The following is a 27,165-nucleotide window of genomic DNA, read 5'->3' on the forward strand; positions in this document are numbered from 1 at the left end:
TTACGTGTGCGCGCACGCGTAGGTACGCGCCCCGCCCCCGCTGTCCCTCCCCTTTCCTTTTTCCCACCGCCTCCTCCCCTTCCCGACTATTTAAAGTCGCGACATCGCGGGCGGCGGCTCAGTGGAAGAAGAAGAAGGCGGCGGAGGCGGGTGGGAGTGATTTTTTTTTTTTTTTAATTTTTTTTTTCCCCCCTCCACGCGAGTTTTCCGCCATGAATCCCAACTGTGCGCGCTGCGGGAAGATCGTGTATCCCACGGAGAAGGTGAACTGCTTGGATAAGGTGAGCTCCGCGGGGTGGCACGTGGGGACCCAGACAAGGATTTGGGGTTTTTCCCATAGGATCGCCTCTGCATGGGATGGTTTTTCCCCTCACCCTCGTTCCCTGAAGGGTTTACCGTGGGATCTCGTTGTTTTGGGGGATCTCCGGTAGGATTCCAGCCTCCCTCCACCCGCGGCTGGCACTTCCTTATGGACGCGGCTGTCCCCCCGCCCTATTCCCGGGAATATTTCCACGCTTCCCGCTCCAAACCCCGCTTTTCCCGGGGGGATTTACACGCTGGATCCCCTCCTGGTGGGACCCCAGGGGATCTGGGTTCCTCCCACCCCCATTTCCCGGGGGTATTTCCATGTTCCCCCACCGTGTCCTGGGGGTCCCTGGAGCCCCCGGTGTCCCCATGGTTCCCAAGGGGAGGGGACAGGGATGGAGCTCTTTGCCCTGGGGGCTCCGGCAGCATCCCCAGCTCTTCCTTCCATAGCAAATATTTCTGTTTATTGCAATATCTCCCATTCAAAGGCGGCACATCCGTGTGGAGGCCCAAGGAAAGCAACAGTTAACGCTTCCCTGAAACCGACAACCTCATCTGGTTTCCATTATCGAGCTTTTTTCCCCCTTTTTTTTTTTTTTTTTTTTTTTTCCCTCTTCTTTATTTTTTCCAAATCTCCCATCCCAGTTTCTACTTCCCTGTTCCAAAATCCCATCCCTCCGCTCCGGGGCTGCCTCCCTTAACCTGGAATATTTTTTTGGAGTAGTTTCCCCTCAAAACCAAAGCTCTGGTGGAAGGTGATGGTGTGGCTCCATTCCCGCTGCTCTTCCCATGGGATTTCCTTTACTCTCCTCCCCTTTCTCTCCCAGGCTTCTGGGACAACCAGTTTAGGGACTAAAAAAAGTAACTGGGAAAAGAACACTCCGCTCTCCAGCGGCATTCCTGAGCTCCGGCAGACCCTGTTGCTCGCATTTTTAAGGGATGATGCTTCTTCCTGAGGCCGGGAATGGCTGGGAGCTGAACTATCACCCCTAAATCCTGGGATTTGGGGCTCTGAGTGACTCTGGGCCCTGGGAGCCTCCAGGAGCTGCTGGGTGTTGGGATTGGGGACAATAGGAAGGGAAAAGGGGTTGGGGGCATAACTGGAAGGGAAGGGGGGTTTGGGATTTGTGGATATTTGGAAGGGAAAAGGGTTTGCGGGCTGTAGATATTTGGAAAAGAAGAGGGGGTTTGGGGTTGTGGATATTTGGAAGGGAAGAGGGTTTTGGGGTTGTGGATATTTGGAAGGGAAAGGGGTTTTGGGGTTGTGGATATTTGGAAGGGAAAGGGGTTTGGGGGATGTGGATATTTGGAAGGGAAAGGGGTTTTGGGGATGTGGATATTTCAAGGGAAGGGGGGGTTTGGGATAACTGGAAGGGAAAAGGAATGCTAAGGCTGGGGATGTTTGGAAGGGAAAAGGAGTGCTGAGATGGGGGATATTTGAAAAGGTTTGGGGATTGTGGATATTTGGAAGGGAAGGGGGGTTGGGGATAACTGGAAGAGAAGGGGAGTGTCAGGATTGAGGCTGACCGGCAGGGAAGGGGATGAGCTGTGGCTCCCTGGTGCTCCTGAGCTCTCTGAGCTCTAGCAGAGGGTGTGGGGGGCTGGAGAGGCTCTGTTCCAGCTCTGGGAGCCGGCAGGAGCCCGCAGTCACCATCTTGTCCCTCCTCGGGCTCCTCAGCCACTTCCTCTTCCGAAGAGCCGGGGCTCGGCCCGCTCGTGGTGCGGCTCTCCCCGCCCCGGAGCGCCTCCGGCTGCCCTTTTCCCGGAACGCTGCCCCAATTCCCATAAAACCGTGGGCAGGCCTTGGAGTGCCTCTGGCCCTGCTTGGAATTCCTGTGTCCCTGCTTTTCCTGGCCCTTGGAATTCCTATATCCCTGCTTTTCCTGGCCCTTGGAATACCTCTGTCCCTGCTTGGGATTCCTCGGTCCCTGCTTTTCCCAGACCTTGGGATTCCTCTCTTCTTCCTTTTCTTGGCCCTTGGAATTCCTCTGTCCCTCTTTTTACTGGCCCTTGGCTACAGTCTCTCTGTCCTTGCTTTTCCCAGCCTTTGGAATTCCTCTATTCCTCCTTTTCCTAGCCCTTGGAGTAGCTCTCTCTGTCCCTGCTTTTCCTCTATCTCTGCTTTTCCCAGGCCTTGGAGTTCTTCTGGTCCTGCTTTTCCTGACCCTTGGAGTGCCTCTGTCCCTGTTTGGAGTTCATCTATCTTTGCTTTTCCTGGCCCTTGGAGTTCCCTTCTCTGTCCCTGCTTTTCCTGGCCCTCGGAGTTCTTATGTCCCTGCTTTTCCCAGCCCCTGGAGTCCCTATCCCTGTTTTTCCTGGGCAGAGTCCAAAAGGCAGCCGGGGCTGTGCTGGCAGCATGAGGGCACAGCCCCAACTTTGGGATGTGCCTTTGCTCCCAGAACCAGGGGAAACCCCACTTCCCTTTGGGATTTATGGAAAACCCAGAGTGTCACCACCTCCCCCACAGCCCCGACCTGCCCCGAGTGGCTTTGGGGACATCGCTGTCCCTGCCCCCACGGGGGACAGTGCCACTGCTGGCTCTGGCTTCCGCAGGGGAAGTGACACCCGAGGGCTGGGCTGGGCTCACCCTGAGCTGAGTCTCACCCTGGGCTCGTCTCCTTCAGCCCAGGGGGTTCCTCTGGGTGTTATCCTAAATCCTGGGGTCCCCGTGTTGTGGGGTTTGTCCCCCTGTGTTATGGGGTTTTTGCTCCCCAGATTATGGGGTTTGCCCCAGGTATGGTGCAAAGGCTTTGCCTGGTGGGAAAAGAGAAGCTGTGGCTGCCCCTGGATCCCTGGAAGTGTCCAAAGCCAGGCTGGACAGGGTTTGGAGCACCCTGGGACAGTGGAAAATGTCCCTGCCCCATGGCAGAGTGGCACTGGATGAGTTTGAAGGTTCCTTCCATCCCAAACCATTCCATGATTATAAATCCAAGGAATCCTTCATTTCCCCAGCATGGATTACCTCTGACCCACTCACCTGGATAACCTGGAAAGTTTTAGAGCTGTTTGCCTTTAAAATCTGTGATTTTCCACTGAGGTTATGTTGGTCAGAAGAGTTTCCAAAATGTGCACACTTAGAACTAAAATCCTATCCAGCCTGCTGGGATGTGGGGTCACCTGGGATCCCCTCCAGGCTCTGGATTGGGAAGCACAGGGAGTTCATCCTCCCCCAAACCCCATTTGGATCCTGTCCTCTTTCCAGAGCGAGCAGAACGTTCCTGGAAGCTGAAATAACTCCTGCTCCCCTGTGTCCAGCCCTGCTCCAGCCTCCTTTTAGTGCTGCCTCAGATTTTGTGGATCCAGCATTAATTCCACTCCGTCTGTGAGACAGGGAATGTGGCAGCAAGGCTGAGGACAGGGAAAATGCTCCATGGGTACTTCCCAAAGGATCCCAGACCCTAAATCTCTTCCCAGGTCCCTTGGGAAGAGCCTTGGGGTGGGAATGGCCGTGCTGAGCAATTCCTGGTGGGAACTGGGGCAGGAACGTGCTGGGAATGCTCTGGGATGGGGGCAGAGCCTGCCAGAGTCCTGCTGTGGGGTGGGATTGGGATCAGAGGGATCTGCAGGATCTCAAATCTCCCTGGATTTGGGATTGGGGTTGTTTCCCTGCTGAATCACAGGGATTTGCTGTTCCTGGATTTGGGATTGGGATCAGAGGGATCAGCTGCTGTTCCTGGTTCTGGGTTTGGGGCTGTTCCCTGCTGGATCCCAGGGATCTGCTGCTGTTCCTGGAGCTGGATGGAATTGGGATTCTTTCCCTGCTGGATCAGAGGGATTTGCTGCTCCTGCATTTGGGATTGGGGTTTTTCCTCTGCTGGATCCCAGGGATCTGCTGTGGCTGTGCCAGATCCTCTTGGGAGCTGGGACATTCCTTGAGGAGAAGGCTCTGGGGTTGTGCTGCCTCTGAGTTTCCCCCCTTGCAGATCCACAGTGCCATCCCTGGCAGCTCCTGAGCCCCAAAAACTCAGGATCCAGCCTCTCATCCATCCTGCAGGAGCCCAAAAAACTGGGAAAGGGGCAAAACCAGCCTGGGAAGGGATGGAGGAGCAAAGCCCCTGCAGCTGGAGGAACAAATCCGTGTCTGAGAGCAATTAAAAGGAGGAGAATTTTCCTCTCCAGGGCTGAATCACGTCCCCAGAGCCTGGCAGTGTTTGTGCACGGGGTGTGGCACCTGGGGAGGTGACAGCAGGGCTTGGTCCCTGCGGGGACACAGATCCAGGCTGGCCTTGGAGAGGGAAATCGGCTGCTTGAAGGGTGTAAAGTGGAAATCCCGGCAAAAAGCAGCAGCTGGGCACTCTGGGTGTGATGGCTGAGTGTTAAAGGGCACTTGTCTGTGCTCTAATTAGTGCTTGGAGCTGCTAATTGGGGTTTTGGTGGAGTTTTGCCTGATTTTTTGGGGGGTTGACCTAGGGCAGGACTGAAGGTTTTGCTTCAGGCTGTGCTTTCCCTTTTTCCCTGCTCCAGGAGGAAATTCCCATTCCTCTCTGAGCCCCGGGAATTCCCACAAATCCCCCTGGAAAAGTGGAGTCTGGACTCTGGCAGGACATTGAACTCGGTCTGTGCAACCTCAGAATGACAAAATCAGAATATTTTTACTCCCAGATCATCAAATCCAACCTTTAACTCCAGCTCTGAGCTGTCCTCAGGCTCCTCTCAACTCAGAGCCAAGTGGGAATAATTTCTTTAGGAGCAGCCCTAAAAAAGAACCTTAAAATTCTCCAATTTAGGGTTTGTCACAGCCCAGGGTGTGGGGTCAGGGTCTGGCTTTTTGGGGTTGTGTCTTTCTTGTGGATCTGTGTCTGCTTCCCATGAGAACCTTTTCCTGCTTGGCTCGTGCAGCCTCACCTGACCTGCTCTTCTGGCTGGCACCGAGCAAAGAACAGCAATAAAATAAAATAAAAAACTAAACCCAAAGCAGCAGCTTTGAATCTTCAAACACAGCTGTTCCCTCTGCTGTGGTGTCACTTGCAGCAGGAGCTTTTCCTAACCATGAATTCTTGGATTTATGGGAGGAAAAAACCTCCCCTGGCACTTGGGAAGATCAGGAGAGATGGGATTTTATCCTGAATTAACCAGGATATTCCCTGTGCTCATTTAACCAATTTTTTTTTTCATTTATCCAAAAGGATCCTGTTTTCTGCTCCCCTTTCCTGGCTGGTCCTGAGCTCTGTGGACCCAAAATATTTCTTAATATCTAAAAAAGAGCTTGGAAATCTCATTTTTGTGCCTGCTCCTCATGCACTGGCAGTTCCTAGAAGGAAAGTTTGCTTTTCCTGGGGTCACAGGTGGCACTGCTGCCATGCTGGGTGGGAACTGTGGGGTTCCAGCAGGGTTTTGGGATCCCTGGTGCTGATGGTTGGGGTTTTCTGTGTTGCAGTTCTGGCACAAATCATGTTTCCACTGCGAGACCTGCAAGATGACCCTGAACATGAAGAACTACAAGGGCTACGAGAAGAAGCCCTACTGCAATGCGTGAGTGCCTGTTCCTGGGGCCTGCTGTGGGGAATCCCTGATTTGGGGGTCTGCTGTGGGATTTTTCTGGGGGATTCTGCTTTAGGGTTTCTCCTGTGTGGGATCTCTTCCTGTGGGGATCCTCCTGTGGGATCTCCTGTTCTGGGAATCCTCCTGTGTGGGGACTCTCCTGTGGGGCCCACTGGGGGTCTCCTCTGCTGTGGGGATCGTCCTGTATGGGGGTCTCTGCTGTGGGGGATCTTCCTGTGGGATCCACTGTGGGGATCCTCCTGTGCTGTGGGGCCTTTTGTGGGTCTTCTGCTGTGTGGGGGGCCCTCCTGTGAGGATCCTCCCATGGGATCTCCTGTGGGGTCCACTGAGGATCTCCTGTGCTGTGGGGGATCTTCCTTTGGGGGACCCTCCTATGGGAGTGCTCTCCTGTGGGGACCCTCCTGTGCTGTGGGGTCTCTCCTGTGGGGGAACCCTCCTGTGGGGTCCACTGGGCCTCTCCTGTGCTGTGGGGGTCTCTTCTGTGGGGATCTTCCTGTGCTGTGGGGCCTTTTGTGGATCTTCTGCTGTATGGAGTCTCTCCTGTGTGGGGGTCCCCTTCTGTGGAGGACCCTCCTGTGAGGATCCTCACATGGGATCTCCTGTGTGGGGCCCTGTTGTGGGGATTCTCCCATGGGATCATCTGTGGAGTCCACTGAGGGTCTCCTGTCCTGTGGGGGATCCTCCTATGGGGGTTCTCTCCTGTAGGGATCCTCCTGTGCTGTGGGGGAATCTTCCTGTGGGGTCCACTGGGCCTCTCCTGTGCTGTGAGACCCTCCTGTGGGGCCTTCTGTGGATCTTCTGCTGTGTGGGGTCTCTCCTGTGTGGGGGTCCCCTTCTGTGGAGGATCCTCCCGTGGGATCTCCTGTTGTGGGGACCCTCCTGTGGGGTCCATTGGGCCTCTCCTATGCTGTGGGGTCTCTCCTGTGGGGAATCCTTCTGTGGATCTCCTGTGCTGTGGGGATCTCTCCTGGGATCTCCTCCTGTGTGGGGCCCTGTTGTGGGGATCCTCCTGTGGGATCCTCCTTTGGGACCCCATGCTATGGGGGATCTGCTGTGGGGTTTTGTGGGGGATCCTCCTGTGGGATCTCCTGTGCTGTGTGAGGGTCTCTCTTGTGGGGTTTCCTCTGGGGGAATCTCCTCTGCAGATTTTCTGTGGGGTCTCCTGGATATTCCTCTCTCAAACTCCAGTCCTTGGGCTCTGTGGGACACCCCAAGTTCTCCAGGAGCAGGAATTCCAGAAATTCTGGAATTCCTCCAGAAATTCCCTCTGTGCAGGGAACAGACCCCGAAATTCCCTTTGTGCAGAGCTCACTAGGCCAGGCTGGGCTGGGTGCAGCCACCTGAATTTCCTGGCAGGGAAAGAATCCCAAGGTAAATAAACCTGGGAGGTGAAATCCTTGGTGTGGGGGATGGAGGCAGGGCAGGGTGGAGCAAGAGCTCAGGGTCCTTTTTTTATTTCCCTTTATTTTTTTTTCCTCTGGGACGTTTTTTTCTGGGCCCTTTTTTTCCTTGAGCCCTTTTTCCTCTGGGCCACTTTTTTTTTTTTATTTTTTTTTTTTTTTTTTTTTTTTTTTCTGGGTATTTTTTTTTCCTGAGCCTCTTTTTTTTTTTCCTTGATCACTTTTTCCTCTCTTTTTCCTCTGGGCCCTTTTTTTCCTGGCCCTTTCCACCAGTTCCTGACCACTGAATGTTCCCTTCCAACCTTTATTTTTTTTTCCCTTATCCAGAAGGACCCTGTGTACCCAAAATGCTTCTTAATATCTAAAAGGCAGCTTGAAAATCCGATTTTTTTTTTTTAGGTGTTCCTTATGCACTGGCAGTCCTTAGAAGGAAAATTAGAGAATATAAATAATGTAATTAATTTCTTAGTGCTGGATTAGGGTGGTTTGTTCACAGGGTGCTTTAAAAATGCTGATCCTGACAAGATCCCTGTAGGAGTTAGGGAATTCCAGGGTGGTTTGGATGAGAAGGGACCTTAAATCCCATCCAGCCCCATGGGCAGGGAGACTTTTCACCATCCCAGGGTGCCCCAAACCCACCCAACCTGGCCTGGGATATTTCAGGGATAGAACAACCTGTGAAAGAGCCTCACAGTGGGGAATTTCTTCCCAATATTCTTGATTTTACTCTTAAAAGTTTTTACTTTTGCTCTTTAAATTTACTCTTCTGAGTTACACCGAAAGGAGAAGTGGTGAGAGCAGAGCTTGGCCAGACCCTCCCATTTCCGTGGGGGTTTTTTAGGTGTTTTGTTTTCTTGCTGGGGGTGGCTGTGGCTTGTCCAAAATCCAAAAATTCAGCTGGGCTGAGAGGAAACTTATTAAATTCCAATTTGGGCAGGGAATGGCATTTCTTGCGGCGGGGGGGTCTCACCGGGGTGACAATGCAAATAACTGGTTGAAAATAAATTTATTTATTTGTGAGGGAACAGCACTGTTGGAGCTCCAGTTTTTTGGGGGAAAAGCAGGAAATTTTGGGGTCTTTTCGGGAGGGACGTGTGTGCTGAGGCAGGTGGGCTCTGCTTTTGGGAGGGGTGATGATTTTGGGGTGGCCTGGCAGAGCTGAGCCCCCCGAGCTGTTCTGAGGGTCCTGACCCAAAATTCCCCACCCTGGCCCTGTGGGATTTGCCCATCCCCAGGCTTAGGGTCCTGTTCTGGTGCTCTCCCTGCCAGGGAAGTGGGATAATAATGGGAAATTCCTGACATTCCAAGGAGTCTGCGCAACCTCGGCTTCTCACCCCCCTCTCTGGGGGCTCCCTTTGATGCTGCTGCTGCTTTAACCCTTCCCAGCCCGGCTCTCAGCACAGAAACTGCCCCTAAAAATCCTTTCTTCTTCCCATTTTCCTGGTCCTGAAAGCAAAGGGAGCAGCTGGAAGCTGCTGGAGGATTTCCCAGTGGGTTGGGATGTGGAAAAAAGGGAAAATTCCATTTGGGGTTGGTTCTTTCTCAGCTGCTGCCAGGAGTATCCTGGGACAGCAGAAACTCCAGCAGAGCTGTGCCTGGCTGGGGACATCCCAGGAGGAGCTCAGCCTTCCCAAATTTCCTGCATTTGGAGGGAAAAATGTCCTCTGATCCAGGAGGAGGGGGTGGAAAAGCAACGTTTATCCTGGCAGGGAAGAGGCTGCTTCTCCAAACAGGGTCCTCTCTGTTCGAGCCCGTGGCCCCCTGCCAAATTCCTGAGTTTCTTTCTTGTGGGAGAAGCAGGAGGAAAGGAAGAGGGCTGGGCTTCCTCCTGCCCTGCCATAATTCCAGCAGAAACCTTTGGGAATGGCTGGGTGGCAGATGGGACGGTCCCCTGTCCCCAGCTGGGCACTGGCAGGGACTGGTGGCTCACTGGAAGGGACATTCAGGGCTGGGCTGGGCTCCTGGCCTGAGCACTTGGAGCTAAAAGTGGGAGAAGGGAAAAATCCAGGGAAGTCTGAGACTTTTCCCAGATGAAAAGTTGGATACAAGAGGCAAGGGTGGAGTTCCGGCTCCAGTGCTCCTAAAAACACATTTGATAGAGATTTTTATATCAAATATACACTTTATAAATACATTAAAATATTTTTATATTTATTATATATATGAAATATATTTTATAAATATTTTTTAATGTTAAACTTGCTTTGCTGAGGGATGAGGGATTGGGATTCCTTCCCTGCTGGATCCAGAGGGATTTGGTGCTCCTGGATTTGGGATTGGGGCTGTTTCTGTGCTGGATCAGTGAGATCTGCTGTTCCTGGAGCTGGGATTGGGATCAGAGGGATCTACTGCTGTTCCTGGATTAGGGATTGGGCTTGTTTCTCAACTGGATCCCAGGGATCTGCAGCTGGTCCCAGATTTGGGATTGGGGTTGTTTCTGTGCTGGATCAGAGGAATTTGCTGTTCCCGCTCCTGGATTTGGGATTGGGATTCCTTCCCTGCTGGATCAGAGGGTTCTGCTTGCTCTTCCTGGATTTGGGATTGGCCTTGTTTCTCTGCTGGATCCCAGGGATCTGCTGCCTCTTCTGGATTTGGGATTGAGGTTGTTCCCTGCTGGATCACAAGGATCTGCTGTTCCTGCCCCTGGATTTGGGATTGGGGTCGTTTCCCTGCTGGAAATTGGGGTTGAGATTGGGAATTGGGGGTGAGATTGGGGAGATGGGATGGGGATGGGATGGATCCTGCTGCACCCAGAGCTGGTGAGCAAATCCCCAGTCCCATTGCTGGCCCCAAACCAGCCCTGGGATCGGCCTGGCCATGGGATTTGGCCTCTCCTGGTGCCAGCCAGGACACTGGGACAGATGCTGGGGAAATCCTGTCCTCCACAGAGCAGCTGGCCCAGCCACCCTGGAAACCCTGGGAGGATCCCAGCCCTCCCCTGTGCCCATTCCCGGTGGGATCTCTGCAGCCTGGGGCTGATTTGGGTGCTGACAAAGGCTCGGTTTATTTTTTAAGCTCGTCCCCCAGCCCTGTGAGAGGCAGGATGTGACCTCGGAGCCTCCTGGCAGAGCACAGCCAATTGCTTCCTTTGTTTAACTCTGCTCTGCTGAATCCTCCCCCAAATCGTTCCCAAATCCCTGAGCCAGCTGGGGGGGTGCAGGGACAGGGAGTGTTTGCATCCAGAGCTGCTCCTGGGTGCCAAAATCTGCTTTAAAACCTCAATATCAGCAACACTCGGAGCTCCTGAGGTTTTTTCCAAGCACTCACATCATCCATGGGGTTTTTTTTGGGGATCAGATTCAGGGTTGGGGATGCAGGGTCTGCTCCTGGGGCTCCCAAATCCCATCAGGATCCCATCAGGGCCATGCCAGGCTGCACTCCCAGGAGTTTTTAGTGGGGTTCCAGGATTTATCCTCATTTCCAGCTTGGGAAAAGCTCCAGAGGCAGCAGCTCATGTGTTGCTGGTTGGGATGGGAGGTTTTTTTGGGGGGAAACGCTGCTTTTAGGCCAGGGATGGAATGGGATGTGGGTTTTGAGAAATTCACCTCCGTCTGGAAGTGGGATTGCTCCAAACCCCTCTCCTGCTGTGGGGTGGGGAATTTGGGGAATACAGATCCCATGGAAGCCAGGCACAGTGCTGCTGTGGGGAGGAAGGTCTGGATTCACTCCCTGACATCCCTGTGGAATTTCCCTGCCTGGGGAGGTGCAGGAATTGCTGGTGGCCCCCAAAAGAGCCTTTACCACCCATGGGGCTGCCAGGAGCAGGGGGATCCTTCTCCTGGAGGGGTGAACTTCATCCCCTGGGAATTGCTGGGTTCCTAATGAGGGAGGGATGAACTTCATCCCCTGGGAATGGCTGTGCTCAGAGGGACGAATTTCCATCCCCCAGGAATTGCTGTGCTCAGCCCCCTCCTTCTCCCAGAGAGATGAATTTCCATCTCCAGGGAATTGCCAGGAGGAGTGAACTTCCATCCTCATGGGAATTGCTGTGCTCAGCCCTCTCCTTCTTCCAGAGGGATGAGCTTCCATCCCTGGGAATCTCCATGCTCACAGGGATGAATTTCCATCCTCTGGGACTCTCCAGGCTCACAGGGATGAATTTCCATCCCTGGGAATCTCCAGCCTCTGAGGGATGAATTTCCATTTCCTGAGACTCTCCATGCTCACAGGGATGAATTTCCATTTCCTGGGAATTGTGCTCACAGGGATGAATTTCCATTCCCTGAGACTCTCCAGGCTCACAGGGATGAATTTCCATCCCTGGGAATTGTGTTCACAGGGATGAATTTCCATTCCCTGGGACTCTCCACGCTCTCAGGGATGAATTTCCATCCCCTGGGACTCTTCAGGCTCACAGGGATGAATTTCCCTCCCCAGGAATTGCCGGGCTCAGCCTCAGCCCGCCCCTAATGCCGGCGCCAGACGGGAGCTGAGCCCGGGGAGATTCCTCTGACCTGATTTAGCAGCGCCACAAAAGCTGCCTGCTCTGGGCTGCTGGCAGCAGGAGCCGGAGTTTTGGGGGATTTTTTGGGGTTTTTTTGGGGTTTTGAGGGTGGGAAGGGGTCCCTCCCACTGTGGGGGTGCTGCCTGTGGGGTTGTGTTTGGGGTCCCTGTGCTGTTGTTGTGTGTGGAATCCTGGATATCCTGAGTTTAAGGGACCCTCAAGGACCATGAGGCTGACTGCTGCAGAGAGATGGAGGGATGGGTAGAGGAATGGATAAAGGGATGGAGGGATGCCAGCAGTGAGGAGAGACCCCAAAGTTCCCCACCCAATCCCCCCTGGCTGCCTGTTAGCTCCATTCCTAAGATCTCCCTGCTCCTCTCCATCAGTCCCTGGGATAATCCCTGTCTGGCTGCTGCTGGGGCTCCTCACACCCACCCTGGGCACTGCAGCAGCCGCAGCAGCACCAACCCAGCGTTCCCAACACCCACCAAAGTCTGGATCCCATCCCAGATTCCATCTGGGATCCCCCTCCTCCAGCCTTGGATTCCCTAAGGGCTGAAACACCTTCTCCACAGGGAACTGAGGAAAAGCAGTGCCCGGTCCTGGGGGAGCATCCCAAATCACAAATTCCTAAAGGGCTGGAGCTCCTCCTCCCCAGGGAACTGATGGAAAAGCAGTTCCCAATCCTGGGGGAGAATCTTGAATTTTGTTCATCCCATACCCAGCACAGACTGCTCCCTCCTGCCTGCTAACTCAGGGCTGAGCAAAAGCTGCCTCAAATCCTTGCGAGATTTCCTCAAAACCCAAAGGAAACCTAATCCCAGCTTCATCCCTGGCTGTCTGCTGCTCCCCCAGGCTGGGCTGGAGCAGGGCACAGCGCTGCATTCACTCCAGCCAGGCTGCTGGTTGTTGTTTTCTGGGTTGTTTTTAATTCCCTCCTCCTCCTCCCGTGGTTTCCCCGTTCTCCTGGGCTGCACAGGGATGGATTTCTGCCTTTCCCAGCCCTCCCGGCCAGCAGTGCCTGATCTCCTCCCTGTTATCAGTGCCCAGGGTAGTGATGCAGTTGCCATGGCAATGGGAGATGCTGGCTGGCAGATCAGGGATGATGGGGCCAGCAGGAGCAAGGGGGGTCATTGTTCCCCTGGAATTGTCACTGGTGAGGCCACCCCCCAGTTTAGGAGGGGCTGGAGAGTGTCCAGATGAAGCAACGAGGCTGGTGAGGGGTCTGGAGCACAAACCCTGTGAGGAACCCCTGAGGGAGCTGGGGGTGCTCAGCCTGGAGAAAAGGAGACTCAGGGGTGCCCCCATCACCCTGCACAGCTCCTGAAGGGGCTGGGCTCTGTCTGCAGGCACTGACACACCCAGAGCACACAGCCTTGAGCTGCACCAAGGGAAATTTGGGTTGGATATCAGGGGAAAGTGTGTTACAGAAAGGTGATAAAGTTCTGGAATGGAGGTGTGGAGTGACCATCCCTGCAGGTGTTTAACAAAGCCTGGATGTGGCACTGGGTGCCAGGGTTGAGTTGAGGGCTTGGATCTGGGTTGGACTCGATGATCTTGGAGGTCTCTTCCAACCTGGTCATTTTGGGAATTGTGGGAATTTTGGGACTGGGGAGGTGGTGGAGTGACCGTCCCTGGGTGTGTTTAACAAAGCCTGGATTGGCACTGGGTGCCAGGGTTGAGTTGAGGTGTTGGGGCTGGGTTGGATTCAATGATCTTGAAGGTCTTTTCCAACCCTGTAATTTTGTTTTTCTGTGGATTCTGTCAATGCTCCGGGCTCTGGCTGAGCTGCTCTGCCCTTGGCTGGGCCGGGTCCCTCTCTGTGCCTTTCCTGAGGGATGTTGGGATGTTCACATTGGGAATGTTGGATAAAAGCACTGCTGAGCCACAGGGAAAACCCTCAGGGTTTGTAAAAACCCCGGGCAGAGGTGCTGGGAATCACCTCAGAGGGCTGGGAATGCTCTGGGATTCCCAGGGGGAATTCATGATTTGGGAATTCACATCTGCTCCAGGTCAGGTTTCCTCCCAGGGCATTTCCTGGGAATTCTGGGGCATGGAAGGCCCTGCCAGGCTGGGAATGCTCCTCTTGCTCCAGGCAGAGCTGTGGGACCAGCTCTGGCTCCTCAGGAGTGGGACAAAACCCCTGGAATGTTCTTAGCACTTGAGTGTGGCCCTTGGGGACACCGCTTTGGGGTGACACGGTTGGGCTCAATGATCCTGGAGGGTTTTTCCATCCCGAATGACTCCACAATTCCATGAATTCCATGGTGGGAATTGCTCTGCTGTGCCTGGGCAGGAGGGGACAGTGGCATTAACCCTTTCCTTCCCTCTGCAGACACTACCCCAAGCAATCCTTCACCATGGTGGCAGACACGCCCGAGAACCTGCGCCTAAAGCAGCAGAGTGAGCTCCAGAGCCAGGTGAGCCCCCCAGATTCCCAAAATTCCCGTGGGGAAAACCCGCCCTGAAAACCTTTCCCCGTTGTGTTTTTGTTTCTGTGTTCTGGGATTTCTCTGGGTGCCCCTCAAATTCCCATGGGAAGAACCCACCCTGACCTTTCCCTGTTATGTTTTTGTCTCTCAGGGTTCTGTCTTTTGGGATTTCTCTTTTCCCCTCAAATTCCCAAATTCCCATGGGAAGAACCCACCCTGACCTTTCCCCATTGCATTTTTGTCTCTAAGGGTTCCATGGCTTGGGAATTTCTGTGCATTCCCTCTCCAGAGGGGCCCTTTCAGCCCTGAAAATTCCAGGATTTTCTGTGTGCTTCCCAAATTCCCTTGGGAAAAAACCCATCCTGACCTTTCCCATTTCTGTCTCTGAGGGTTCCATGCTTTGGGATTTCTCTCTTTCAGCCTTGGAATTGATACTTCCAAGTCCATTGGAATTCCATGATTTTGACAATTCCATGATTCTCTGGCTGCTTCCCAAACCCCTCCCTCCTAACTCCTACTACATTTTTCATAATTCTACTTCTCCAAAGTATCTATACTCTCATTTACAAAACCCTCCTTTAAAACTTATTTCTAATTTCATTTCTCTCTCAACAATATCCATAACATATTCCACAACATTCCCAAGTCAACGTTTCTTATCTCAAGAGCGTTTACACGCAGGTACAAACTTTGTAAACCTGTCAAACTTTAAAAATTTCCTACAAATCCATTCCCAAACCCATTCCAAATGTTTCCTGTAAACCTGAACCTCTCGGGGCTTGGGAGAACAAACAGCTGGGAAGGGAGCAGGGCTGGGCTGGAGGAGAATTCCTGATTTTTCTGGGAAGGGCAGAGCCTGTGGGACACAACTCTGGGAAAAGGGATGGGAGCTTCAGTTTTGCAGGAAAACTGCTGGAATTGGGGGATGTGAGGCTGCCTGGGGAAGAGGCTGAGGGAGATGGGGAAAAGGGGCTCAGCCTCTGGAAAAGGAGGATCCAGGGGGGTCCTTCCCAATCCCTAAAATCCCTGGAAGGAGCCAGGTGGCATTCAGGCTGTTCCATAAATTGTCAGGATGAGAGGAAACAGCCTCATGTTGTTCCAGGGAAGATTTAGGGTGGAAATCAGGGAAAAAAAAACCATTCCCTGGAAGGGTTGTGAGGCATTGCAAAGGGCAGTGCTGGGGTCACCATCCCTGGAAATGTCCCAAACCCAGCTTGGGCACGTGGGTTAATGGTGAACTGGGGCATGCCTGGCCTCTGAGCCCACAGAGCTTTTCCAGCTGTGACAATTCCAGGTTTTCCTGGGCTCTGGCTGTGCTGGAGCATCCCCTGAGCCGTGCTGAGGGCTTTGATGTCAGCCCTGCTCACGAGCTGAGCTCACTGTGCTGGAAACAATCCCACCCAGAGGCAATCCTGTGTGCCAGCAGAGCTCATGGGGCAGCTCCCTGGGATTCCTGCTCCCAATTCCCTTTATTTCCTTGGAAAAGGGGCACTGGGACAGCCCAGGATGCTGGCAGCAGGGCTTGATGCCTCTCCTGGGCAGGGATTTTCCCTGATGGGTTTTTTTGGGATTTTTTTCCCTGCTGTTTTCTGGGATTTTTTTCTCCCTGCTGCTGTTTACTGGGATTTTTTTCTCCCTGCTACTGTTTACTGGGATTTTTTCCCTGCTATTTTCTAGGATTTTTCCCTGCTGTTTTCTGAGATTCTCCCTGCTGGTTTTTGGGATTTCCCTGCTGTTTACTGGGATTTTTTTCCCTGCTATTTTCTAGGATTTTTCCCTGCTGTTTTCTGAGATTCTCCCTGCTGGTTTTTGGGATTTCCCTGCTGTTTTCTGGGATTCTTTCCCTGCTATTTTCTGGGATTTTTTTTCCCTGCTGTTTCCAGCCATTTTTTTGGGGGGGATTGGGATCAGATCCCTGCCTGCTGTGCTCTGAAGGATGCTGTGACCTTCTTCCTTCTCCTCCCATCAGCCTGAGAGCGCCAGGAGCGGAATCCTTGGATCAGGAGGAGGAGGGAGGAGCATGGGGGGGAGCCTCACCTGCAGCACCAGGACCCCAAAATGGGGTCCCCAGAGCTCAGCTTTTGTCCCCAGAGCTCAGCTTTCCCCCCAGCTCAAGCTCCAAGCTGGATTTGTGTCCACGCAGCGGTGACAGGGACAGGGGAGGTGACAGGGACAAGGGGACACCGTGGCTTTTCCATGGCAACCACGGAGCTGCTGCTGCTGCTCTGGAGGCTCCAGGCTTTCCCTGGGCTGTTGTTGGTGGCAGCAGAGCCAGGGGAGGGGGTTGAGCTCTGCCTGGAGGGGGGGACTCACAGCCCTGAAGGAAGGGAGGGTGGGGGGCTCTTGTTCCGTGGGCTGGGCACCACAGCTCAGCCCCTGTCACCAGGTCCCCTGTGCCAGGTGTGCCCAGCTCCTGGGGCCTGCCAGGCTCAGGGGACACGGCGGGGGTGACAGGGATGGGACACTGGGCACCTGCAAGGGTGGGGTGACAGGGATGGAGCTGGGACGGGGTGACAGGGATATGGGGTACAGGGATGGAGCTGGGATGGGGTGACAGGGATGGAACACTGGGCACCCACAGGAGTGGGGTGACAGGGACAGGAACTGGGCACCTGCAAGGGTGGGGTGACAGGGATGAAGCTGGGATGGGGTGACAGTGATGAGGTGACAGGGAAATGGGGTGCAGGGATGGAGCTGGGATGGGGTGACAGGTATATGGGGTACAGGGATGAGGTGACAGGGATATGGGGTGCAGGGATGGAGCTGGGGTGCCTCAGGGGTGGAAGAGCTTCCTGCAGGGCAGGGCCAGCGGCTCCTCAGGGTCCCATTCCCAGCAGGATGAGCTGTAGAGGGGATTTCTGTGGGTGCTGGGCAGGGGGAAGCTCTGAGGGGTGGGAGAGACCCTGCAAGAGGGGCTGGGAGGGGTGGGATACAGAAAGGGAGGGATGCAGGAGGTTTGGGATGCAGGAGGGGTGGGATGTCAGAGATTTGGGATCCAGGAGGGAGGAGATACAGGAGGTTGGGATGTTGGAAGTTTGGGATAACAAATGGGGGGATATCAGAGGTTTGGGATGCAGGAGGGGTGAGATATCAGATTTGGGATACAGGAGGTTTGGGATAACAAATGGGGGGATATCAGAGATTTGGGATGCAGGAGGGGTGAGATACCAGAGGTTATGGGGTAGGGTGACAAGGATGAGGAGCTGGGTGGGGGTAACAGGGACAGGGATGGGATGGCAATAATGGGACAATGTGCTGGGCACCTGCAAGGATGGGTTGCAGGGATGGGGTGACAAGGACAATGAGCTGCAAGGATGGGGTGGCAGGGATGGGGTGACAGGGATGGGACACTGGGCACCTACAGGGATGGGGTGACAAGGACAATGAGCTGCGAGGATGGGTGGCAGGGATGGGACACTGGGCACCTGCAGGGACAGGCTGGGTGGCAGGGCCAGGCCACAGCAGTCCCGGTGTCACTCCTCTGTCCCCTCTATTTGTGTCCCCAGGGAGGCTCCTCCCATTCCCCTCACGGGAAGCTGCTGCATAATGATGTCCTGGCAGGCCAAAAGTGTCCCCAAAGTGCCACCCTGGTGCCCACAGGCTGCTTCTCCCAGCCCACGTGTGGCAGGGAAATTGCAGGTTCCCATCCTGGGGCTCCTTTTCTGGGCTTTTCCTGGGGGGAAACTTGGGCACTGCCCTTCCTGCCCCAGGGTCCCGTGTGGGGGTGGCAGTGCCACTCCTGTCCTGACCCAGTGTCACCTCATGCTGGTGACAGAAAGGGGAGGGTTGGATGTGTGAAGGGATTTTAGGGTTTGGTGTGTGAAGGGTTTTTTGAAGGTCTTTTCTGGCTCCCTTTGGTAACTCATGGATGCACTCGGAGTCACGGCATGGAGGGAGCAGCTCCCCCACAGGAAAATTAATTGTGGGGTTAATTAATTTGTTAAATTATTCTCACCATCATCATCGTCATCATGGGGATGCTGCCAGGTGGCTTTTTAGGGCTGAATTCCTGTGTCCTGAACATCAGCAAGGGTGAAAAACCAAGGGAGATGGAGCAGGGTGGGATTTAGGAGGGTAAAACCAGGGGATTTATCAGGGGATCTGTCCTCCCTTGGGATTGGCAAGAGCTCAGTGATTCCTTGTGTTTCTTGCCTCAGGGAATTCTAAGGGATGTTTAGGGATGTTGAGGGAGGCTCAGGGATGTGCAGGGATGTTCAGGAATGCCCAAGGAAGCTCAGGGATGTTCAGGGATTCACTGGGGATGCTTAGGAATGTTCAGGAGTGCACCGGGAGGCTCAAGGAGGATCAGGGATGTTCAGGGATGTACTGGGATGCTCAGAAATGTTGAGGGATCCTCAGGAATGCTCAGGGAGGCTCAGGGATACACGGGGATGCGCAGAGATTCACTGGGGATGCTCAGAGATGCACTGGGATGCTCAAGGAGGCTCAGGAATGTTGAGGGATGCACTGGCAGGTTCAGGGATGCCCTGAGATGCTCGAGGATGTTCAGGAATGCTCAGGCATGTGCAGGGATGCACTGAGATGCTCAGGGATGTGCAGGAACGCTCAGGAATTCACTGGGAATGTTCAGGAATGCTCAGGGACATGCAGGGATGCATTGGAATGTGCAGAGATGTACTAGGATGCTCAGGGATGGACAGGGATGCTCAGGAATTCACTGGGAGTGTTCAGAGAGGCTCAGGGATGCACTGGGATGTTCAGGGAGGCTCAGGAATGTTGAGAGATGCTCAGGGATGCATTGGGAGGCTCAGGAATGTTCAGGGATGCTCAGGGGGTGCCCCTGGGCTGGGCAGGCCCAGCTGTGCCCTGTCCCTCCTCTGTCCCCTCTCAAACCCGTTTTCTGCCGCCCCCCAGATCCGCTACAAGGAGGAGTTCGAGAAGAACAAAGGGAAGGGATTCAGCGTGGTGGCCGACACCCCCGAGCTGCAGAGGATCAAGAAGACTCAGGATCAGATCAGCAACGTGAGTGGCCTCTTGTCCCTGCTGCGACACCGCCGGGGAGCGGGGAGGGGACAGCTGGGACAAACAGCCCCGGGGGCACAGGGTGCTGCAGCCCTGGCACGGACCAGCTCCCCTCACCCTCTGGCAGCGTTTCCAGCAGCTCCCGAGCCTGGCTGCCAGCCCGGGTGGCCCTGACCCACTTAGGGAGCCGCAGGCACAGCGCTGTCCCCGGGGCCTGGGGAGGTGGGGCCGGCCCAGCCCTGCCCCACAACGGCCTCGGGGTGGGGACAGCCTGGGAATGGGGCTGGGCCCCCCTGGAATGGGGCTGGGCATGGCCTGAGCCCGTCCTGGGGCTGTTCCGGGGCTGCTCCTGAGGCTCTTTCTGATCCTGAGCCCATTCTGGGGCTGCTCCTGCTCCTGTTCTTCATGGGGCTGTTCCTGCTCCTGGGGCTGTTCTGGGGCTGCTCCTGAGGCTGTTTCTTATCCTGAGCCCATCCTGGGCTGTCCCTGCTCCTGTTCTTGTTCCGGGGGCTGTCCCTGACCCTGATCCTGTCCTGGGGCTCTTCCTGCTCCTGGGGCTGTTCCTGAAGGTTGTTCCTGTTGCTGAGCCCATCCTGGGGGCTGCTTCTGCTCCTCTTTTTGTTCCTGGGGTTGTCCCTGTTCCCAAGTCTGTCCTGGGGCTCTTCTTGGGGCTGTCTCTGCTCCTGGGGCTGTCCCTGATTCTGAACCTGTCCTGGGGCTCTTCCTGAGGCTGTTCCTGATCCTGAACTTGTCCTGCTCCTGTCCCTGCTCCTGGGGCTGATCCTGATGTCCCCAAGGCCCTTCCTGGTGCTGTCCTTTGTCCCTTATCTGTCCCTGCCCATTCCCAGCTCCCAGTGCCCTCCAGTCCATCACTGTTTAACCAGGGCACATTCCCAGGCTCCAGCTGCTTCCCGGCGGGAATGCACTCATTAACAGCAAGGAGTTAATTGGTAATTTTTACCCTCGCAGCCCCGTGGTTGGGTTGACCCTTCCCTCCTGTGTCCCCCTGGCACTGGGGGTTGCACACCAGGATTCCTGAAGGGGGTTTTGCTCCGTGTTCCCCTGGTTTGGGAGGTGCATCTGGGGCTCAATCTCGTGCTGAAACAATTCCTCACAATTCCTCACCCACCCACAGGGCTCAGGAATCTCCTCCTGTCCTCTCCTGTCCTGTCCTGTGTGTGCCTGGGATGCTCTGAGCAGAGGGGGAGTGGGGAAGGAGCCCCTGGGATTTGCTGGGGTGGCAAAAAGAGCTGAGCTGGCATGAGGGGAAGGATCCAGAACCTTCAGGCTGGGAAAGCATTGAGTCCATTAACCCAGCACTGCCTCACCAGCAGCCCATGGGCTTTTAACCCTTCCAGGGACGGTGCCTCCCTTTTCTGAAGGAATTCTCCCCAATTTCCAATCCAAACATGCCCCGAGGCTGTTACCTTGTCTCAGCCCTTCTTCCCTGGGAGGAGCTGCTGCAGCAGGGCCATATTAATTATTTTATAATTTAAATTCTGTTTTACACAATTTTTTTTATCTTGACTTTTTTTTTGTCAAATAATTAAATCCTATACCCCTACATTATCCAAATCACTTGTCATCAATACACTTTCAATTAACCTTCCTCTGCATCTCCTGCTATCAAAAATAATGATCAACCATCATCAATACACTTTCAATTAATCTTCCTCTACATATCCTACTATCAAAAATAATGATCAACCATCATCAATACACTTTCAGTGAACCTTCCTCTGTATTTCCTAGTATCAAAAATAATGATCAACCATCATCAATACACTTTCAATTAATCTTCCTCGGTATTTCCTAGTATCAAAAATAATGATCAACCATCATCAATACACTTTCAGTGAACCTTCCTCTACATATCCTAGTATCAAAAATAATGATCAACCATCATCAATACACTTTCAATTAACCTTCCTCTGTATTCCCTAGTATCAAAAATAATGATCAACCACCATCAATACACTTTCAATTAATCTTCCTCTACATATCCTACTATCAAAAATAATGATCAACCATCATCAATATACTCTCAATTAACCTTCCTCTGTATTTCCTAGTATCAAAAATAATGATCAACCATCATCAATACGCTTTCAATTAATAATTCTCTGTATTTCCTAGTATCAAAAATAATGATCAACCATCATCAATACACTTTCAATTAACCTTCCTCTGTATTTCCTAGTATCAAAAATAATGATCAACCATCATCAATACGCTTTCAATTAATAATTCTCTGTATTTCCTAGTATCAAAAATAATGATCAACCACCATCAATACGCTTTCAATTAATAATTCTCTGTATTTCCTAGTATCAAAAATAATGATCAACCATCATCAATACGCTTTCAATTAATCTTCCTCTGTATTTCCTACTATCAAAAATAATGATCAACCATTATCAATACACTTTCAATTAATCTTCCTCTGTATTTCTTAGTATCAAAAATAATGATCAACCATCATCAATACACTTTCAATTAATCTTCCTCTGTATTTCCTAGTATCAAAAATAATGATCAACCATCATCAATACACTTTCAATTAATAATTCTCTGTATTTCCTACTATCAAAAATAATGATCAACCATCATCAATACACTTTCAGTGAACCTTCATCTGTATTCCCTAGTATCAAAAATAATGATCAACCACCATCAATACACTTTCAATTAACCTTCCTCTGTATTTCCTACTATCAAAAATAATGATCAACCACCATCAATACACTTTCAATTAATCTTCCTCTACATCCCCTGCTATCAAAAATAACACCCAACCATCATCATCCCTACACAACCATCCCCAAACAAACATAGAGCTGGCCCCCTTCCAAAAACCCAACAAAAATACAAACCATGGTGATAAATATCAGCTAATCGCCCACCGAATTTTGCACATCCCTGAGCTGTGTCCCCTCCCTGCAGATCAAGTACCACGAGGAGTTCGAGCGGAGCCGGATGGGGCCCAGCCCCAGCGAGGGCTCGGAGCCCGAGCGCCGGAGCTCCCCCGAGAGCGGCGCCTACCGGAGAGCGGAGCAGCCACAGCAGCAGCACCACGGCCAGCCCGGGGCCACAGGTGGGGTGGGGACAGCCCCGGGGCTCCTCTGCACCCCCCGCGGCCCAAATCACGGGGTGGGATCCGGCCACGTCCCAGCCAATGGATCCACCCAAATCCCAGGGCAGGATCCTCTCACATCCCAGCGAATGGATCCACCCAAATCCCAGTCCATGGATCTGCCCAAATCCCAGTGCAGGATCCTCTCACATCCCAGCTCATGGATCCACCCAAATCCCGGGGCAGGATCCTCTCACATCCCAGCTCATAGATCCACTCAAATCCCAGTGCAGGATCCATCCTTCCCTCCACATCCCAATTCATGGATCCACTCAAATCCCAGTGCAGGATCCATCCTTCCCTCCACATCCCAATTCATGGATCCACTCAAATCCCAGTGCAGGATCCATCCTTTCCTCCACATCCCAGTGAATGGATCCACCCAAATCCCAGGGCAGGATCCACTCAAATCCCAGTTCATGGATCTGCCCAAATCCCAGTGTAGGATGCGCTCAAATCCCAGTGCAGGATCCAACTTTCCCTCCACATCCCAGTGCAGGATCCAGCCAAATCCCAGTTCATGGATCCACCCAAGTCCTAGTGCAGGATCCATACTTTCCTCCACATCCCAGTGAATGGATCCACCCAAATCCCAGTGCAGGATCCACTCAAATCCCAGTTCATGGATCTGCCCAAATCCCAGTGCAGGATCCTCTCACATCCCAGCCAATGGATCCACCCAAATCCCAGTTCATGGATCCACCCAAATCCCAGGGCAGGATCCACTCAAATCCCAGCTCATAGATACACCCAAATCCCAGGGCAGGATCCATCCTTCCCTCCACATCCCAATTCATGGATCCACTCAAATCCCAGTGTAGGATCCACCCAAATCCGAGTGCAGGATCCATCCTTTCCTCCACATCCCAGTGCAGGATCCACTCAAATCCCAGTTCATGGATCTGCCCAAATCCCAGTGCAGGATCCATACTTCTCTCCAAATCCCAGGGCAGGATCTGCCCAAATCCCAGAGCGTGGATCCACTCAAATCCCAGTCCATGGATCTGCCCAAATCCCAGTGCAGGATCCATCCTTCCCTCCACATCCCAGGGCAGGATCTACCCAAATACCAGTGCATGGACCTACTCAAATCCCAGTTCATGGATCTACCCAAATCCCAGTTCATGGATCCACCCAAATCCCAGTTCATGGATCCACCCAAGTCCTAGTGCAGGATCCATACTTTGCTCCACATCCCAGTGAATGGATCCACTCAAATCCCAGTTCATGGATCCACCCAAATCCCAGTGCAGGATCCCCATTCCCTCCCCATCCCCGTTCCCATCTCTTGTCCCTCCCAGCCCAGTTCACCCCCTGTCCCTCCCCAGTTTACCAGCAGCAGCAGCAGCAGCAGCCGCCTCCATCCCAGTCCTACTGCTACAAGGAGCCAGCTCCGGCCTCCTCACAGCGCAACGCCCCGGCCGCAGGGGGGGTGAGTTCAGCCAGAGCCCCAAATCCCCACCCCAGGGCTCCCTCAGCCCCCCATTCCCACCCTGGGGATCCCTGTGCTCTCTCAGCCCCAGGAGAAGCCGTTTTGGGGGGTTTGGATGCTCAATTTTGGGGGGTTTGGATGCTCAGTTTGGGCACTGAGACCCGCCCAGGTCCAGCTCCCAGCCTGTCCCTAGGAATGGGCTGTGCCAGCGACCCCCATGTCCCCTGGGGCTGTGACAATGATCCCTGAGGCTTTCACAATGTCCCCAAGTCCCCCTGGGGCTGTGACAGTGTTCCTGTGTCCCCTGGGGCTATTCCATGTCTCCTGGGACTGTGACAATGACCACCTCCATGCCCCCTGGGTCTGGGACAATGTCCCCCTGTCCCCTGGGTCTGGGACAATGTCCCCCTGTCCCCTGGGTCTTTTCCATGTTCTCTGGAGCAATTCCTTGTCCCCTGGGGCTGTGACAATGTCCCCGTGTCCCCTGGGGCTGTTTCCTGTCCCCTGAGGCTGTGACAGTGTCCCTGTGTCCCCTGGGGCTATTCTGTGTCCCATGGGGCTGTGACAATGTCCTTGTGTCCTCTGTGGCTATTCCATTACCTCCTGGGGCTGTCCCATGTCCCCTGGACCTATTCCATGTCCCCTGGGGCTGTGACAATGATCCCTGGGGCTGTGACAATGTCCCCATGTCCCCTGGGTCTGGGACAATGTCCCCCTGTCCCCTGGGGCTTTTCCATGTTCTCTGGAGCAATTCCTTGTCCCCTGGGGCTGTGACAATGTCCCCATGTCCCCTGGGGCTGTGACAATGATCCCTGAGGCTTTCACAATGTCCCCATGTCCCCCGGCGCTGTGACAATGTCCCCATGTCCCCTGGCGCTGTGACAATGTCCCCTGGGGCTGTGACAATATCCCCATGTCCCCCGGGGCTGTGACAATGTCCCCATGCCCCCCGGGGCTGTGACAATGTCCCCCTGACCCCCGGGGCTGTGACAATGTCCCCGCGGTGTCCCCACAGAAGCGTTTCCGTGCCGTCTATGACTACAACGCGGCGGACGAGGACGAGGTGTCCTTCCAGGACGGGGACACCATCATCAACGTGCAGCAGATCGACGACGGCTGGATGTACGGCACGGTGGAGCGCACGGGGGACACGGGCATGCTCCCGGCCAACTACGTGGAGGCCATCTGAGCCCTGCCCGTGTCCCCTCCTGTCCCCTCCCCGCCCTCCGAGCCGTGTCCCCGTGTCCCCTCCGGTTTCGGGGATCAAAGCTCCAGGGCATTTCTCCTCCTGTCCCTCCTGTCCTTCCTGTCCTGCCCTCCCGGGAGCCACCGGGATGCCAGGAAAGGGAGGGAGAGGCCAAATTCAGGACCAAATTCCCCATGTGGGGTGGGGGAAGCAAAGGGGGGCTCACCTGGGCTCGGGGTGGGCTGGCAGCTCCCCCTGCTCGTCCTGCTCCTGGCTGCCTTCAATCCTTCCGTGCTCGGAGCAGGAAAGTTTTGAGCTCAAATCTCCACAAAACCTCTCAGCTCTGGCTGCTCCTGCCTTGGGCTGGGCTGTCCTGAGCCCTCCGGAGCAGCAGCAGCCCTGGGGCTCGTCCTGGCTGGAGGGCTGGGCTGGGATGAGCTCCCCAGACTGGGATCAGGCCCTCTGGACTGGGATGAACCCCTCCCCAGACTGGGATGAGCTCTCCAGACTGGGATCAGGCCCTCTGGACTGGGATGAAGCCCTCCCCAGACTGGGATGAGTTCCCTGGACTGGGATCAGCCCCCCCTGAACTGGGATGAGCCCCTTGAAGTTGGGATGAGCTCCCCATGCTGGGATGAGTTCTCTGGACTGGGATCAGCCCCCCCTGAACTGGGATGAGCCCCTTGAAGTTGGGATCAGCCCCCCCAGGCTGGGATGAGCCCCCTCAGACTGGGATCAACCCCACTGAACTGTGATCAGCCCCCCAAACTGGGATGAGTCCCCCCCAAACTGGGATCAATCAGCCTCCCAGAGCTCCAGCTCACTCTGGGGGTCCCCCTGGCGTTGAGCCTTTTCCCCTCACCCAGAATTTTCCTGCTTTTCTCCTCCTCCTCCTGCTGCTGCTGAGTGCTGCCACCCCTGTGGGTGGTCGCTGTCCCCTGGGTGCTGTGACACCCCCAGCCAGCCCCAGCGCTGGTGGCAGCTTCTTGGGACCACTTTGGGCTCGTGTCACGGACCAAAACATCGAAGCACGTCCCTGTCCCCTTCTCCTCTGGGCTCCTGGGGGGGATCAGGGTCGGGATAAACTGGAACTGGGCAGGGAGGGAGGAGCAGGGACCTCCAGAGGGTCCTGCCGGGACCTGGGACAGTGGGGGTGTCCCCCTGCCAGGACCTGGGACAGTGGGGGTGCTGTGGGGCCAGGAGGCTCCCAGGGGGCGGCTCCACCTTTGTTATTCCCACTGGAAAATCAGGAATTGGGGACCAAAGCAGAGTGAGGCGTTCCTGGGGACACTTCCCTTCACTGGGGGCAGAGTCACGCTGGGAACGGGGAGTTGTGGCTGCAGTGGGGTTGGGGACAGGGATTTGGGGTGGCAGCAGGGCAGGATGGGCTGCCCAGGGTGGGAATCCCAGCTGGTGCTAAAACAGGGAGCACAAGGGCAGGGGGAGCCTCCTCCTCTCCCTGCTGAATCCTCTTCGTAATCACGTTCTTGTCTGGGAATGGGGGGGGGGGGGAGCCTCAATGTGAATAAACCCTTTTTTAATGGACCAAATAACAGGAAATTCCCTTTTGGGATACAGATCTTTTTTTAATCCTCCCTCAAAACCATTGTCCCTAAATTCTCCCCTCCCATGCTCCTTTCCACCCCCGCCATGGGAAACAAACCTCTTACTGCTTGATTTCTGCCTTTTCTCTCAACTTTATGCACTTTTTTGCCTTTTTTTTTTCATAGCTGAAAAGCACCTAAACCTGTATTTAAAAATAAATAAATAAATAAATGAGTTAAAAAAAATTACAAGGAAGAAGAACGATTAAAAAGCTGAATAATTGCTTCTCATCACGTGTAAAATAGACCTCGTCCATCCCAGCTTCCCTGGTTGTGTCTCAGTGCTGAGCTTAGAACGTGTTTTCCTCGGGATCCGTTGCTTAATTGGGGTTTTGTCCTTGTGTCCTCCTTCCTGGGTTGAGCACCCACCAGTAAAAAACAAAAATTTTACAAAATGATTCGGCCTTTTTATCCAAAATAAAAAAAAAAAAAAAAAGAAAGAAAACCCACGGAATGGAACAACCCGACCATCGATTCTCTTGCTGGTTTACTCGGATTGAAAATAAAAGTTTAATTTTTACCTGCTGATTGTGCTGGCTTTGATTGTGGCCGCTTTTCTGGCTTGGCTGGGACAAGGGGAGGCTTCCAGAGCTTGGGGTTGGGGACCCTCCTGGGCTGCAGCTCCGGGGCTCATCCCCTGGTTTTGGGGTGTTTTGGAGCCCTGGGAGTGCAGGTGGGATTTCCAGCGGTGTCTGGGGACGGGTGTTGTTTATCAGCAGCTCAAAGAGAGAGGAAAGCAAGAG

General features: G+C 53.9%; 1 protein-coding gene across 4 annotated transcripts; it reads left to right on the forward strand.

The window, feature by feature from the left end:
• The first annotated feature begins 76 nt into the window (after nt 1-76).
• On the forward strand, nt 77-26,942 carry LASP1 (LIM and SH3 protein 1). Of its 4 annotated transcripts, none has more exons than XM_058041721.1 (7): nt 77-281; nt 5,684-5,778; nt 13,988-14,072; nt 18,960-19,067; nt 22,011-22,166; nt 23,537-23,632; nt 24,648-26,942. In XM_058041721.1, exons 1-7 carry the CDS (start codon nt 213-215, stop codon nt 24,819-24,821), a joined length of 783 nt encoding a protein of 260 aa, XP_057897704.1. In that variant the 5' UTR covers nt 77-212; the 3' UTR covers nt 24,822-26,942. The 4 variants fall into 4 exon arrangements, with proteins under 4 accessions (XP_057897704.1, XP_057897705.1, XP_057897703.1 ...); XM_058041722.1 differs by having other exon boundaries at nt 78-281; nt 23,540-23,632; XM_058041720.1 differs by having other exon boundaries at nt 78-281; nt 22,011-22,161; nt 23,529-23,632.
• The last annotated feature ends 223 nt before the right edge of the window (nt 26,943-27,165 follow it).

Source organism: Melospiza georgiana, chromosome 28 (assembly GCF_028018845.1).
Source record: "Melospiza georgiana isolate bMelGeo1 chromosome 28, bMelGeo1.pri, whole genome shotgun sequence".
Lineage (NCBI taxonomy): Eukaryota > Metazoa > Chordata > Aves > Passeriformes > Passerellidae > Melospiza > Melospiza georgiana.

Bases quoted from the DNA above. Each gene is read 5' to 3' on its own strand.
- LASP1 (XM_058041720.1), top strand. From the start codon at position 213: ATGAATCCCAACTGTGCGCGCTGCGGGAAGATCGTGTATCCCACGGAG. The intron at 14,073-18,959 runs GTGAGCCCCCCA...GCCGCCCCCCAG, and splicing joins AGAGTGAGCTCCAGAGCCAG to ATCCGCTACAAGGAGGAGTT. The intron at 22,162-23,528 runs GTGGGGTGGGGA...GTCCCTCCCCAG, and splicing joins CGGCCAGCCCGGGGCCACAG to TTTACCAGCAGCAGCAGCAG.